General features: G+C 36.3%; 1 protein-coding gene across 4 annotated transcripts in view; it reads left to right on the forward strand.

The window, feature by feature from the left end:
- Sns (sticks and stones) overlaps window positions 1-16,254 on the forward strand; it is a 277,648-nt gene continuing 261,394 nt past the window's right edge. For all 4 annotated transcript variants that reach the window (XM_072888591.1, XM_072888593.1, XM_072888592.1 and 1 more), the window contains exon 1: window positions 1-1,610. In XM_072888591.1, coding sequence (XP_072744692.1) covers window positions 1,523-1,610 — 88 coding nt within the window. In that variant the 5' untranslated portion in view covers window positions 1-1,522. The remainder of the gene's footprint in view (window positions 1,611-16,254) is intronic.

Consider the following 16,254-nt stretch of genomic DNA (forward strand, 5'->3'; position numbering starts at 1 on the left):
AGTCTCGCTCACTCCGCGCAGTATTCACACTCTCGCGAACGGCAGCGCACGTAGCGCAACGTCTCGGTCCTCCTTCGTCCTGTGAGTGATCTTGCCGGAGTTTGTAGTATCGGTGTGTCGTAATAATATAATTAATAACCGGGCTCGCGCGATTGTCGTCGCGTGTCATCGAAGCCGGTTATATATCGCGTAATTTCCGCGATAAGTCGGATACGCGCCACCTGCTGTGCGCGATTCAGTTTCGGTACAGCCACCCTCGCATCCACCACCCATTCCCGGTTGTCGTCGTCGTCGTCGTCGTCGTCATCATCGTCGTCGTCGTCGTCGCCGCTGCCACTCCCCCGTCGTCACCCCTCTATGCAGGATTCGAACGTGGATGTCCGAGGACTCTGAACGGAACGGATATTTCGCGAAGAGAGGTGGCTCGTTCCTGTCGACGAGGTAGTTGATCGTCTTTCGCGTCCCGATCAATTTCGAGGACGACTTTGAATTTTGGCGCGAGTGCAGTGTAAAGTGCTAACTTCGTTTCGATCGCGCTCAAATAGATCGTATCAAGTGTGACTATAATCTTGTTTACATCCCGCAGTGTAAATCGTGGACATTCCTCTCTGCGAACATTCGGTAATCTCTCGAACTTTCATATATATATCTAATATATCTCTACACTTTGATCGTCGTTCGTGGAAGAACGCAATTGGAATTTTGCGCGATTCGTTACAGTCGTCGTGATTATTATCATCGACAACTTGACGCGAATGAAATCATCGAGGAAGTTGAACATATTTTACGCGGTGGTGGGCGTCGAGTCGAGATTAAAACTGTCAAAGTTCTCTTGAGTGAAATAACTGGATTATCGAACTTGTTCGGCGAACTTTTTCTTCCAAGACAGAGTGCACGTCGAAAATCGACGTGACGGTAATATTCGAACGAAAGTTCGCGAGACACGTTGATAAGATACTTGGTTTGTCGTCCTGGTCGATGAGATCGTTCGCGAAATATATAATTAGGTGAAGATTCTCGCATATGGGCGAACTCGTTTCTTCGAATGTTTGCATTCGCGCGAGGACGATAGGATGTCGACGAGACGACTCTAACAGCGGCAGCCTCGACGGGACTCGAGGTATGTTACTGTCGACCACGAGACATCGGCCGTTGACGATCGGAAGAGGAGAAGAAACCCGAGAGGAAGCCGAGACGACAGTCTGTTGACCAGGGATTTCGTGCGCGTTTCCTCGAGATTTGAAATCCGCATCGTGTCACATCATCGTCGTGTGTCGTGCAAGGAAAATAATAAGTGTCGCGAAACGGCAGTGCATCGTCGTCGTTACGTACGATATGTGAAACGGAGTTATAGGAACGAGTGAGAGAAAGATTCTTCCTCTTCGAGATCACGAACTGTACAGTGTTAGTTCTATCATCCCCTTTTACCTTACTTAATCCGCCTGAGATTTCGCGCGCGCGCGCGCGTGTGTCAGTGTATGTGTGTATGTGTGTGACATAAACGGACCTCCTCGACACAACCATGAAAGTCTCCAGGGTGATAGCGGAAAAGGTCTTCGGGATGTGGCTCTTCGTGCTCATCGCTACCTGTTTGACATCGTTTGTAAAAGGTGCGTATTAATTTTTATGCCACCGAGAAGAGCCGAGGCTCTTTCGGAGGAAGCGGTTCGAGATGTATCGTAAAAAGAGTAATGTGTGTGTATATCTTTGCGTCTGCCAGTGTTTCGGCGAAATCGGGGGAATTGAGATCGCCGTAATTTCAGTGAACCTTAATTCGAGATAAAACCTCCGAGTTAAGTGGCTATTCGCGAGACTTGAGTAAATAAAAAAAAAAGACGGACGAATTCCATAATCGTATTTTATCAGGTCGTTGCATATAGAGTGTTGTTTTTGTATCAATTCTCAGATCATTTCCCGACGAAATCATTTCGTTTATATACATCCAACCGAACAAAGTTGAGCATAATGTATAAAAGTAATTTTATTTATCATTTTATTTGGATCAAAAACAAAAAAGTTTAAAGAAATGGAAAGGTTTAAAAATAGAAAGACTTTTTTTAAGTTTTGAATAACGATTATTTTATAGTATGTTATAAAATGAAATAGAACTTTTGGAATACGTCTCTCATGTAACTATTCAATAGACGAGCAAAAGCAGAAAGCGTATCATCTCCACCAAAAACAAAAAAAGAACGGTAAATATACGCAAAATTGCGCAACTACGTTCAATCCTGGAAACAACGTTTTTTTTAATACAAACAACGCTGTCAGTCGCTGTCTCTTTTTTCCATGTGTTTTTAATATTTGATATGAAGTATCTCGATAACTAAGCGTTAAATGTTAAATTAAAATTTTCCTTAAGTAAATTACACTTGTATTGTAATTAATTGAAGACGCGCACGTTACTGTGCGCTGTATATTAGATCTTTATCATTTATTATCGAAATGTAACACAAGTCCGAAAGAGCCCGTTGTTTTTAATTGTTTATAGCTTTCGCAGATTATTAACGCTTCGATATTTTAAGATCCACTGTAAATTAATAAAATTAATAATCAAAGAATATTCTTATTAAAACTAAGAAGCTAGGAATTTTCTAGGAATATTTTGTATATCAAGTTAAATATGCTAATTTGATCTGAAAATGAAATATCACATATCATAAGATTAAAAGATTATTTGTCGTTATTTTTTATTAATAATTGTAGAATTAAATAATTGGGATTTTTAAATTAAAATGCTAAGCTTCCGACAACGAAGAAAATTATTCGAATTTCGAAAAGGATTGAATTTCGAAAAGGATTGAATTTTGAAAACAATATTTATAAAACTCCTTTCTCTCTAAAACTATCGATATTCGAGAATTCGTTGTAATTTCATTTTATCAATTGCGACACCACAATATACCAAATTATTTTCGATGAATTTAACAATTATTACAAGCAAATTTGTTACAAACGCGAAAATTATTTTTCATACATATAAAAAAGAATTTAATTTTAAAATAAAATTATGTATACATACATATATATATATATATATATATATATATATGTGTGCGTGTGTGTGTACGTATATATATATATATACATGAAGTCAAAATTGGGATAAATTGTAATAATAAAATATAAATATAACAATATATCCAAAGATTATTTCATATATATATATATATATATATACAATTTTATTATAATATTATTGAAAATTCAGAAATTTTGTTTTAACTTTTTGGCCTCTATTGTGCTTAATTTACCGTTAATATATCTCTATATTATTGCTTCAGCTTCATTTCCGAGGCTGTTTAGCGACTAATGAATATGCGCTTATTCATCGATTCATTATATACGTCCCTGTATGGATCTCATTATTTGTAGACACGGTTTATATATTATTGGACAAAAAAGTGCGTCATACCAGAAAATTGACGTGTCCTCCGTTCATTAAAATGCAATGTTGTTTGCATAATGTAGTCGCATTAAAAATATGATAGCATCATTCGGCAGGCGCGAAATGCGGGAGTATAATGGGAAAAAAAGAGAGAAAAGCAAGGATGTTACATTATAAAATATGATTTAATTTTAAAATACCGCGATGGTACTGAGTGTATGGGATGGATCGTTTTGGCGCGTATAATCCGTGATCTCGCGACGCTTCGTCGAAGAGGAAAATGACGATAGCGCGAAAATAACAATAGGACGCGCGCTCTCGCACGCGATCGATATTGTAATGTGTTTGTCTATTAAACTACGCGAAAATGAAATTTTGCAAAAAGGAATGATATACGAAACGGACGGCGCGGCGCGGCAGCATCGTACGCGCAATATTCTGTTGCACCTATTTCGCGCGTACTAATTTAATTGTGAATGGAAATCAATTTCACGAAACTGAACGTATCACGAAAAATTCTCGACATTAATCCGCTCTTTGCGCAATATTGTATATACTATTTACGGATCGTTATACTTTTTTATATTGGCTCGCACTTTATTGGTAAACTCAACGATATTTTATCCTTACAATCGCGCACTGATTTGCTCCGTTTAATTGTTTTTATTTTTTTCTTTATTATATAATGATGTAAATTTTTTGTAATTACCTGTATATCGCCACATTGTGTACAATGTGTTACAAATGTGTACAATAGCGGATCAAAAAGAAATATATATATTATACTCTGGCACGCGTAATCCATATTTTCCTAATTGAGCCAATTGTTTTTCAATGGACATTACACGATTAACCCGTTCTCAAATTCTCGTCAATCAATGTTTTACTCATAATGTTTTTTAATTTATTAATGTACAATACGTTTTTCATTAACAAAGAATCGTTACTAATTAACTTAAAATCGTTTGTCATTACATTAATCTTTGATGCATCAATATCGTTTCAAAATAATTCAATAGTTTTATCGCCCGTAGAAAATTAAAGATAGACCCGATAAATAAATACATTTCATTTTTCCTTTTCTATATCGTCATGCATTCTTTTTTTTCTCGAATAAATATTTGTTGAAAATAATCACTATGCATTTTTTTTCGCTAAAAATGTTACATATTCCGTGAAAAACGGCCCTTGAAAGCTGAAGCTGAATTTGACCCAGTTTCGATAGCCTGTGAGATAACATACACACACACATACACGTACACGCACAAGCTTATGAGCTTTTAATTTGCAAAAACGGTTCAATTCCAAAAATCAAACAGCTCGGTAATTGAATGCTTGGATTAAAATATCATTGAGGATAAAACATGTATGTTACTTACTAAAAGCAAGAGGTTTTATTATTAATATTTAGTCTTTTCAGAATATTCTCCTCCCTTCCTCTCTCCTGCATAGTTTTAAATAACGTGGATATTGGTAAAATTTTTGTGTTTATGTATCGTACCGATCAAAAATACATATTGCATAACTTACAGAAGTAAGAAGGTCATTACTTTAATGAACAAATGTATATAAAAGTATTATTAAATTATATTATTGTTATTTTTCTTTTAATATCATAAAAATTAAAAAATTATAACAAATAACAGAAATATTAACTTTTTAATTTTTTAAAATAGCCTCCTTTAATTGTTATCCCTTTAATTGTTATTGATATTTGATTCCAAAATATTTACAATACTTCTACAGTTATTTTTGATTAATAGGTTTCATTTTTCAGACATTTTATAGACTTCTATCAAGTTCAATAATTCTATCAGATTAAGAGCGGATGATTTTAAGAGAAGTAAAATGAGGCTTTTAAAGAATTAAAAATTTAATATTTCTGTTAATTTTTAAAAAATTTTTAATTATCCCATATTAAAATATAAAATGACAGTAATAAAATATATATATATATATATATATATATATATATATATATGTATGTATGTATTTCATTCCTCAAGCATACAAGCCAAGAAGGAAACTTTGTTTACAAAAGACAGTCTACTCATCTATTCATCCACACTTACTATTAGTTACAGAAAATGACGGTAATAAAATATAAATTAGTAATATTTATACATGCTTTTGTTCATTAAAATAACGACTTCTCTGTTTTAATAAAGTAACGCAATACTTTTGACCAGTACTGTATATCGCTCCATTCGCATCTCATATATGTCCTCATAATTTCATATTATTTTTCTTGAAGTACTTGCAGACCGTTGTTGTGCTCACAACTTGTTTTATTAAACAAGAGTGCAACGCAGTCATGAAAGTATATCAACTAAAGAACTATTTACCGTACGATGTGGCGCGTAGGACGAATTTTCCAGTACGACAAGGATAAAAATTTCCGCAAAGTCAGTACTTAAAATTACGAGTTTCACATATCGAAAATTACATGTCATTTATAATGCAAATTGCGGCATGTTATCGAAATATCCGTACATCGGCTAATTATCGCGCGGTCACATAGATGAAAGTGCTACGGTCGGCGCGTAAAGCCGCACATCGCGGCATAAACAAAATACTATAAAGCGAAAGTATCGACATTAATAAAGTAAATAATCATAATATATATAGTGAATGAAATATACTCGTTCTTGAATGGATTTGAAATTAGTACTTTGATCAAACAAATTAATTGCAAGTTTATATTTGCTTATTTAATTCTCTCTCAGCTTTCGATATCCCGGTGTAATTAAACTTCAAAATCTTTTTTGGTATTTTAATGTTAATCTTAGAATAAAGGCCTACGTGATGAAATCATCAACGTGTAATCGTATCGACATATTCTATGCGAGAAACTCGCGCGCGCACGCGTGGAAATTGTCGACGACGAAACCTTAAAAGATGGTGTGTAAGGACTCGGAAAAGTCTCTTGGATCTTAGCCAGAGTCGATTGTTGTGCAGCCGCGATATGAGATTATAGTCGCGATAGAGGATAGAGGTACTACAGGGACAGGGGAACGGGGTGTAACCGCGAACAGCAGCAGGGAGAGAGAGAGAGGGAGGAGAGGGAGGGGTGATCTGTCTCGTTGAAAAAAACAAAAAAAAAAGAAAAAGAAAAGGAGAGCTCTCGCGAATCTCGTCTCTCATTCGTTATAAGTACGGTTCGCTCCCTGAAATTGCGGATTCACCCCTCGCGATCCTTCTTGCCTGCATTCCGCCTACACAGTCCGGAATATCACGTAATTACCAACTTGAACTTTCGAGTAGCTGACGAGGAGTCGATCGATATGCGGCGGGATCTTTCTCGCGGGTTCGGGAACTTTGAGCGAACGATGCAGTTGCAAAACTGTAATTGCAGTCGTTTAGTTGCGTTTCTTAATAAACTAATAATTCACCCGAGAATGTTAGCGGAGAATGCCAGCGAGAATCTGGCAATCTGATTTGATCAGTCGTAGTAGATTGGCGTCCGCGGTTTAAGCTCCTGGAGTTTGTGCAGACATAGCAGGACGTTAGATAGATTAGTGATAGAGATCGAGCAATCTGCTGTTTCGTAACCACCTAAATAAATGGCACATTGTCCGAAAATGGTAGAGGATAGATAAGAATGCGCCAAAATAAAATCGAATAAAAAAATATTTTTTATTTTTTTAATACCAATATTTTTCATTAAATTGTAATAAGACAATTATTTTAATATATATTACTTAAGAAAATTACAGTCATCTGAATACAGTTTTATTGATGAAAGTCTAATTTCAAAATCGGTCAAAAATAAAGTTAAAATTATCGCGCTGTTTTCTTCTTTTTTTTTTTTTTTTTTTTTTTTTTTTTTTTTAGAATACGCTCTGGGATACGCCTCGCGTTGTGAAATGACAATGTGAAATGACAAAACATGTACGACATAACGAGAATCGATGGCCATTGTTATTTTGGATTTTCGCCGAAAACGTCACGTTCTGCGATATAAACAAGTCAGATCTTTTTTATTTCTCATCGAAAAGGGGCTGTGTTCGCGCGTTACATGTATCGGGTAGTATAGTTCCAAGTACATACTACGTATATTTGCTTCCTCGCGGTGGATATCGCTCTCGGGTATCCACTCCGCTCGTTTTTCACGGACTCGTTTCATCGGTTTGCCCCTCCGGCGCCGGTAAAATGTGACCCGAAGCGTCGCGTCGGTGGCTGCTGGAGCCTTTGCTCTGCGAGTTTTCTGCGTTCCTTTCTTCGCAGTTTCTTCTCCTTCTCTCTCTTCTATTCTCTTCATATTCCGTTCTTCTATTCTCTTCGAAACTCTCGAGATCGCGCGCACGCGAATAGCTAGGCCAAATGGAATCGCAGCACCGCCAAATGTCTTTGTTCCCCGTGTCGGTAATATGGTGAAACTGCGAGGAGGACGGGGGATAAGTGGACAGATTGCAGACGATACCACGTAGACAGCTATGCTTCCCATATCCCGTTCGTTCGTTCGGCTCGGTTAAGTCGGCTGCGACGCGTGTCACTGCGCATATATGTGTGTGTGTCTGTGTGTGTGTGTGTTTGTAGATTGGTGTATAGAAAGGATTCACATATGCCAGCTGCTCGAGCTTGGATCGCGATTAAGGAATTGAAACCGGTATATGATTTCGTCGAGTTGAGATTTCACTGCACTCTAGACACGCGAGAGAATGATCTCTATCTCGTTTATGACAACGGACGGAAAATCTTGGAACATTTCGTTGGGAGATTGTTATAAAATTTATCTCATCACGTCGATCGAATGAAAAAATTAAACACATTTACCGTGAAATTATAATTTTCTTCTAAAATCTGTAATATACAGTACTCTTTTAGAAAATATTATTATATAACTTGATATTTTAAAATGTAAAATTATACTCCGCTTCAACTTTTGTTCTGTTTAACATTTATTATATATATAACCATGGTATATTTCTTTGCATCATATTTTTTTACGCTAAAAACATGTTGATTTTTATTTCCATATGTTATACGATGCCGTGTATGCATTTTGATAAATTTAGGACATCATATCGATTTTTTTAATATTTTATACGGGTCAACGCATCTGCATAAAAATAAACAAAGTTTTTTTTTTTTTTTTTTTTTTGTAAGTTGGCAAGAGTCGGCTTATTGCAACTTATGCACAATATGATTTAAAACAAAAATTAAACAGTTTATATTGCACGTACCAGCAACGGTATGAAAAATAAATAAAAAAAATAACAGGGAACAATGGTCTGCGGGCGAAACGATGGTGGCTTTTGAATGTTTCGTTTTGTTTCCCAAAGAGTTAAAATTGTATTGTCAAATTCGGACAGTTGGCGAACGAGAAAAATCGTTGAAACGTTGGAACGCTGGAGCGCCTTCTGTGTTCTCGTTAAGTGCAACCAACTTTCATGAAGCCACAATAAACTCGTTAATGCGTACACGCGTATTGTGAATCCCGCGCGGGATATGCAGATTGTGAGATATTTTTTGGGGGGGGGGTGGGGGGGGGGAGAAATTACTGCTCTTTCGTACCGTCGGAAACATCGCCGAGCGCGAGCAAACTGACAGGCCGGAAATTTTTCGATACGTATATACCTATATCTTTTATTATACATGGAATAGTTTACAGTTTACGTGCATCCCTTTTGAATTTCGAATATGTACAAATGATTTCTGCTTCGTATCTCGATGCTATCGCATCAAATAACCATTATTATTTCCAATTCTGCTTTATGTTATTATTAATATTTCTATACAATTAAGAAAAAAAATATATGTATATATGTTTCTTAATTGTATTTAAAAATTGAACGGTAAATTAAAATTGTTCTGTATAAATCACAGAAATAATGTCAATTTTTTTTAGTAATATGTATTAATAGTTGAAGCTATGATAAATTACAAGCATATAGTAAATCATTATTGGCTTACATATAAATTAAATTACTGTTATCAATTATATTAATTAATCACGAGATACGTACAGGATCTCTTGTACTAATTCTATTTTTTTTTTTTTTTTTTTTTTTTTTGTTACTTCTGAAATCTTTTTTCTAACCAAGAGAAGTAGGTAAAAATTAATTAACAATGACAATTCAATTTTCAAGAAAATGTATTCGTGTAGGTCGCGGAAAATCCACGCGCGTGTGAAAGCACGGTACCGTGTGCGTCGTGCGAGGATCGCAGCGCGCGCGATTGCTTCCTCTTCCTCGGAATATAGTGGCGATGAAATACGGTAAATGTTCCTATATCGCCGGCTGCGGTTACCGTCTTTGCATATTTATGGAAATGCGGCGCTGCGTATCGAAAGTACGTTTTATCGTATCTCCATACCATGCGCCGCGCCGTAGCGAATAGCGGCCGATCGTTCGAAGAACTTGTCGATACCGTCGCTCTTCTCTTACCTTCCTCTTCTTTCCCTCAAAATCATCTCTCTCTTACCTTCAGTTTCACGAAAAATCCAGCTGGCCCTTGGCCAGCCCTATCTTCCAACGCCGCCATCTCACAAAAAATAAGAAGAATAATAAACCCGAGTTTCCTTTACGTAAATTATATAACAATGTAAAATATATATATATGTGTACAGGATGAATTATTTTAATCTCGCCATCTAAATAGTTTTCTACACCTTTTACAAAAAAATGTTACGTGCAAAAATTGTTTGGTTCGAAAAGGAAAAAAATAGAGGTATTAATTTGATTATAAGTTAAGTACAAAAGTTATTAGTAAAGTTTAATCTAGTTTTTTTTTTTTTTTTTAATGAAACTATCCTAATTTTTTATGTAAATCAATTTCTTGCAATATTCGACGTGAAAAGTTATAAGAGCGATGATTAAAAATACATAGTTTTTAAGAAAAAAATATGAGCTTGCTTACATATTTTTTGTATGAAACATTTTTTTATAAACGATGCAGGAAGAAAGATATTTCGATGAAGAGACATTAATAAGTACATGTGCAGTTAAATATATTTGGTATACTCGTTAATTGAATTTGGGAATAGCAAATTATTCTTCAATTTGATTTCGCAACAAACTGTCGTGATTATCATTAATTTTCAATATTATATATTCTAATAATTAAGTCAAGAACGAAATTTTCATCGAGGAAAAATCTGGTTTAGATTAAACAGAAAAAATATAATTCGTCAAATATTTTAATTCGGATAATTTTTGATATCTATCGTTATTCTTTATTATAAAACAGCTGTTCTTTTCGAAATATATTTCATAGAAACTAGAGATTTCGGAACACCATGTAGATATTGATTCGGAGCGTTCTCTGAGTGGAGAGGACGCGCGAGGACGTAGCGACAAAAAATCTTGGAGAATTACTAGCTTTAATGGGTTGGCGACGCTTTCGTATCTCGCTTGGAAAGAAGAGGGACTCTCGGGAACCGGAGAAAAACGTGATTAGCAGAATGATTAAACGTTTCGACAAGGATCCTTGGGATAGAAAAGAATGGAAAACGACGAGGATGGAGAAGCCTCCATACGTAAATGGAAGAAGGGTCGAGACATCGGAAGATTTGATTAAAAATGCGGTTACTGTCCGAGCGGTTTTGAAATTATAGCGAGACGATGGTGTCTGTGTCGAGTGAACGAGTAGGAAACCGGTAGCCGGTAGCCAATGGAACGGTAAATTTTCCAAAGCAAAAATTTGCTTTCGAATCCCCTTTTCCTTTTCCGTCCGCTGGAATATTGCCAGAGGCGATCCCCACGGGATGTTAGACAACACCATCATCACCGTCGGGGGCTACTAATTAAGGACAGTTCGTCGATGCGGAGCAATCGCTAATTGATATTTGCGCAAGTGCGTTTATATACTTCAAAGAACCGCTATTAGAGATTCACTCGTTGTAACTGCTTTCGATTCGATAAGATGTTCTTCGAGTGACAAATATTTGAAATCAAATTAAGTCAAAACTGGCAATCGCTTAAATTCGTGACGTTAATAATTTAATAATATTTATTAATAAAACATTTTTCTTGTTTTTAAACCATTTTTCATTAAAATCTGCAATTTCGCAATAAAAGTATGATTGAAGTTTTTTAATTTTGTTGAAGTATTTAACGTGATAAATTTAATTTTAATAAGAGAAAGTCGATTCCAGACGATTGAAAAATTCGATATTATCAGAATTATTCGATCCATTGAAAGAGAAAATTTCACATTTATGACAATGCGGTATGAAAATATATTGTAAAAATAATTTTTTTTGAAAATTATTATTTAAAAAAAAAGCTTTTCAATAATTTTTTAAAATTTTTTGATCGATAGACATATAAATCTTCTCATGGATTAAAAATCAAGTACAATAATTCTATTTAGTCTTGTTTGATTTCTTTCACTTTCGGCCCATCTTTATTCCAAGCTAATTCGAATGGTCAAAAAAACATCGGAAAGGTGTGAAGCATCACTCGGTACGTTAGTGAATCACATAATTGCAGTCGAATAGTGTCGCGCGCCATTAAAGAGCCGGCTAAACTAATTTGCTATCACTACGCCGGCGCATGTCGCCTGTCATTGAAGATACCGCCGAAACTAATTAGCTCCGCGCCTGGAACGGACGTTGTAAACCCGTCCCCAGCTTTCTCCACTCTCGTAATAACACGTATCCGCCAATCGCTGTAATTCCGTCGCGAGAATCGATTGCGCCAACCCCTGCTTTTCTTATCTTCGACTCTCGCTCGCCGAATGCGATTGCGTCGCTGCTCTATATTATAGTCCCACTGTCATGCTTTCTCTTCCCCCTTTCAACAACAATTCCGATTCTCTCTTCCGGCAGTTTATCATTTTCCCTCGGCGACCTTTCATCGACTCGCGCGAATACGATATTTCTCACCCCGTCGTGACTACAAATTAGGGTGCGCGCGTTTTCTAAATTCATTGCGAATATTTTTTTTTTTTTTTTTTCCCCACTATTATTTGATATTTTGATTATTCAATATGTCGACGAATTGAAATTGCATTGAAGTAAAATCTGTGCATGAAGTGCGTGCCTCGAGAAATACGATTTTATTGCATATTTCGATTCGCGAGAGGCTCTTCATTCTTGATCGCTCATAACTCGGAACTATCGACGCTTCGGTATTTTTATCGAGATGAAATTGATGTCCGATTGGTTCAAAGATCTCATCGGAGCGTCGAGCGTGCGCGCGAATTGATTGCCACCCTGTAGCGCAGCAATCTATCAGCTCTTGTTTCGCGTCTGTCTTCCTATCTGTCTCATCTGGCTCGTATAGCTCGTGCGCGACTACGACTTTTTAATTCCATCTCGCTGCCTCGTATTTAATTATCTTCGTCATTTGCAGCGACATTTAATTCTCTGAATTAATGACGCGTCCTGCCAGCCGCGTCTCCATCGGTGCGTCGCGTACGTGTTGCATGTGCGTATGTGTACGTTTGCCTCGTTACCCTTCCGGATGCAACAAATCACCGATCCCTGATGACCGATGTTACGGGACGCATACGGCGAACAGGTGAAATGGATTATAACGTTCCGCGTGCCGATGCGTACGCGTGTGTGCGTGCACGTCTGCACGTATAATATGCATGCGTTAGAAATTCATTTACTTATCGGAAACTTCGAAACGTAAGATTACTTCTTGCAGTCACTCGCGGTCCGTTTCATGGGAGGCAGCGAAGCTGAGGGAGAGCGGGCAATATTGAACAAAGGATAATGATATTTACCGAGTGGCAGATATATGGGACCGAGAATGTATGCAGATATTTCTAATGGTTATTCTTACCAGATGTTAGACATGCAGATAAAAGTACCGCGAAATAAATGTAAATAACGGAGAAATTGTTGAAAGTATTTGAGATATATCGTAAGATGAGTTTAGATTATAGCAAGCATGGAGTTTTCTATTCTAGGTTTTTTCTTATCGAATTTTAATTGAAGATGATTATTATTTTTGAAACTTAAGAAAGTTATATTTACTTTAGAAAAAGAAACATTTTATTTCATCTTGAAAATGATCAACACGCGCACATGGATATATACGTAATATAATTAGGGTAAACTAGGGTAAGATGGCCATAGTTTTTTAAAATGCAAAAGACATACTTTGATTTTTGTTATTTTTTTAAATAGTATTTGGCATATTATCTTTACTGAAGCTTAAATTACGTAATATTATCAAAATTAAAAGGAAAATATTTAATAGAAATTTTATATTATCAAAATAGTACAACATAAGCATTGGCCATCTTACTCAACTTTTAAGGAAAAGATGAATTTAAATTATAGCAAGCATGGAGTTTTCTATTCTAGTTTTTTCTTATCGAATTTTAATTGAAGATGATTATTATTTTTGAAACTTAAGAAAGTTATATTTACTTTAGAAAAAGAAACATTTTATTTCATCTTGAAAATGATCGATACAACACGCGCACATGGATATATACGTAGTATAATTAGGGTAAACTAGGGTAAGATGGCCATAGTTTTTTAAAATGCAAAAGACATACTTTTTGTTATTTTTTAATAGTATTTGGCATATTATCTTTACTGAAGCTTAAATTACGTAATATTATCAAAATTAAAAGAAAAATATTTAATAGAAATTTTATATTATCAAAATAGTACAACATAAGCATTGGACATTTTATTCAACTTTTAAGAAAAAGATGACCATAGTGACGGAAAGATGGCCATAGTATTTATAAAAAAATAGTGAAAAGGAAAATAAAAATTATAGGTCATATAACAATATTTATATATGTTTATAGTATGTCTAACGTCGATTACGATAGCTTAACTGTAATTTATTCGACGTTATAACAGTTTTTAGTGGACAAATGAAAAACGTTGCAGGTAGTCAAAAATAAAACTATGATATAAGTTTCACAATATCGTTATTTCGAACAATGTATGCGCATAAACTACTATAAATATCGATTATTATCTTTGATAATGACTAAAAAAGCGCACTATGTAGCGATTATTGAAAAAATTACAGCCTATGATCATCTTTTCCGTATGGCCATTATATCATACTCTATACAATTCAATGCACACGTGCGCGCGCGCGCGCGCGCGTGACAAATTCAATAAAATTATATTCTGCGAATAAACTCTCGCGATACAATTTATTACGGCCAAATTCAGATGAAAGTTAAAGAAAAAGGAAAAAAAGGACAATTACTCTCGCGAAACTGTCAAGAATCACCTTTATCATTGTTCGGCCATTTTTCACTTGACTTGGTGAAACGCTATTTTAATGCAGAGAGGTAGAGCACAGAAGAGAGCGAGGCGGTAGGTGGGTAGATGGGCAATGGCAAACTCGGTCGACACTTGGAAACTTGTGCGGAAAACGTGCGCGGCTTGTACAGGAATATCGGGCACGTAATGCTGCGCGCAGTTGCGGTCACGAGTCCGTTGAGCACGGTCAGTGGGACGTGAACCGAATTAACATTCCGTTCTGCCGGTGCGCAAAATTATTTCCGGGCACCACCCTTATTGGCGAGAGCGAGATGAAGGAAGGAGAGGGGGGGGAGGGATTGACAGAGAGAGAGAGGGAGAGTCCACGCGGCGCGAGCTCACGCAATTGCGCAAATGCGCTCTGCCGCGCCGATCCGTAGAGGTCGAGGGATACGAGCGGTTACGTGCGACATAATTCGCGAAACTTATCGCGATAAGACGCGAAAGTTAGCGATCTCTCTCTCCCAGGGAAACTTCTTGCGGACGACGTGGGGGCCAATTGCCACGACAGGGTAACGAGAACGAACGACGTTTCGCGTGTCACGTCTAATCTCGTTCGCGGCGTGCGACAATCAGGATCGCAGGAGGACGGAAAACGGTGTGGTAACTCGTCATCTCGTGCTTCACCTAAACCTAGTTTCGAATATCACTGTTTCATTGTTCTCGGCATTATATTCCGGATATTAAATTTTGTACATTAATATGTGTCTCTCTCTTTCGCTCTCTCTCTCTCTCTCTCTCTCTCTCTCGTTTTAATATATCGAAATCTTCTCTTAGAATTTGTAATTAAAATTATTTCTGTAATATCCGATTTAACCCTTATTCTATTAATACATACTACTGGTGAGTCATTTTATCAGTGCAATTTTTAACAGTTATCAATCTTCAAAAACGAATGATTAAATTAGGCTAATATATTTAAGAGCAAATTATTTTCTTCAAATTTATTAATCTAATAGTCTTTATTTAGAAGGATCAAAGAAGATATATATATATATAAATTTAAAAAAAATTTTTTAAATACTTTTATTTATTGATAAACGTGTCGAACATACGTTGTTGACGCACCTGTACAAATTGAGGATGGCAAAAATAACAATACGGAGTAAGTAAAATCGTGAAGCAATGTTTTACAAATTTTCTACGTTTTCACAGATTTATTGTTATGAAAAAAATTGCAAAAACATTTCGCAAAAAACTAGTGCATATATATCTTTCGTAAAAGTGTTACATGGCCATTTCACTATGATGTGTAATGTTTTATCATCAGAGAATATGCTTATTTTGCAAGAGCATTCCGCGTAAAACTGAAAAACTGTCGGAATGACGACGTTTCATATATGGCAGCGGTATATATATCTCCGATATCTCAGGGGATGCCAGCTTCCTCAATTGCCATATTCACAAGCGTGTTCTAAGCTCGCGATAGAGTGACGTCTATCGTGCTCTGAAACTTAGGACGGCGATTTTCCGCGGTGAAAAGACGAGGGGGATAAAAGGGAAAGAAAGAGAGAGAGAAAGCGAGAGAGAAAGAAAGTCGAAGTATAATCCGTCAGAAAAAAGATTTATTCTCGTGAAAACTGTATTACTGGCCGTCACTCCAGGGAACTTGGCAGGCGCCGTTGCATGCGCCTTTTTCCGCGAATTTATCCGCGCAAGGAGAGGGGGAGGA

This window comes from Anoplolepis gracilipes, chromosome 3, assembly GCF_047496725.1.
Source record: "Anoplolepis gracilipes chromosome 3, ASM4749672v1, whole genome shotgun sequence".
NCBI classification, from domain to species: domain Eukaryota; kingdom Metazoa; phylum Arthropoda; class Insecta; order Hymenoptera; family Formicidae; genus Anoplolepis; species Anoplolepis gracilipes.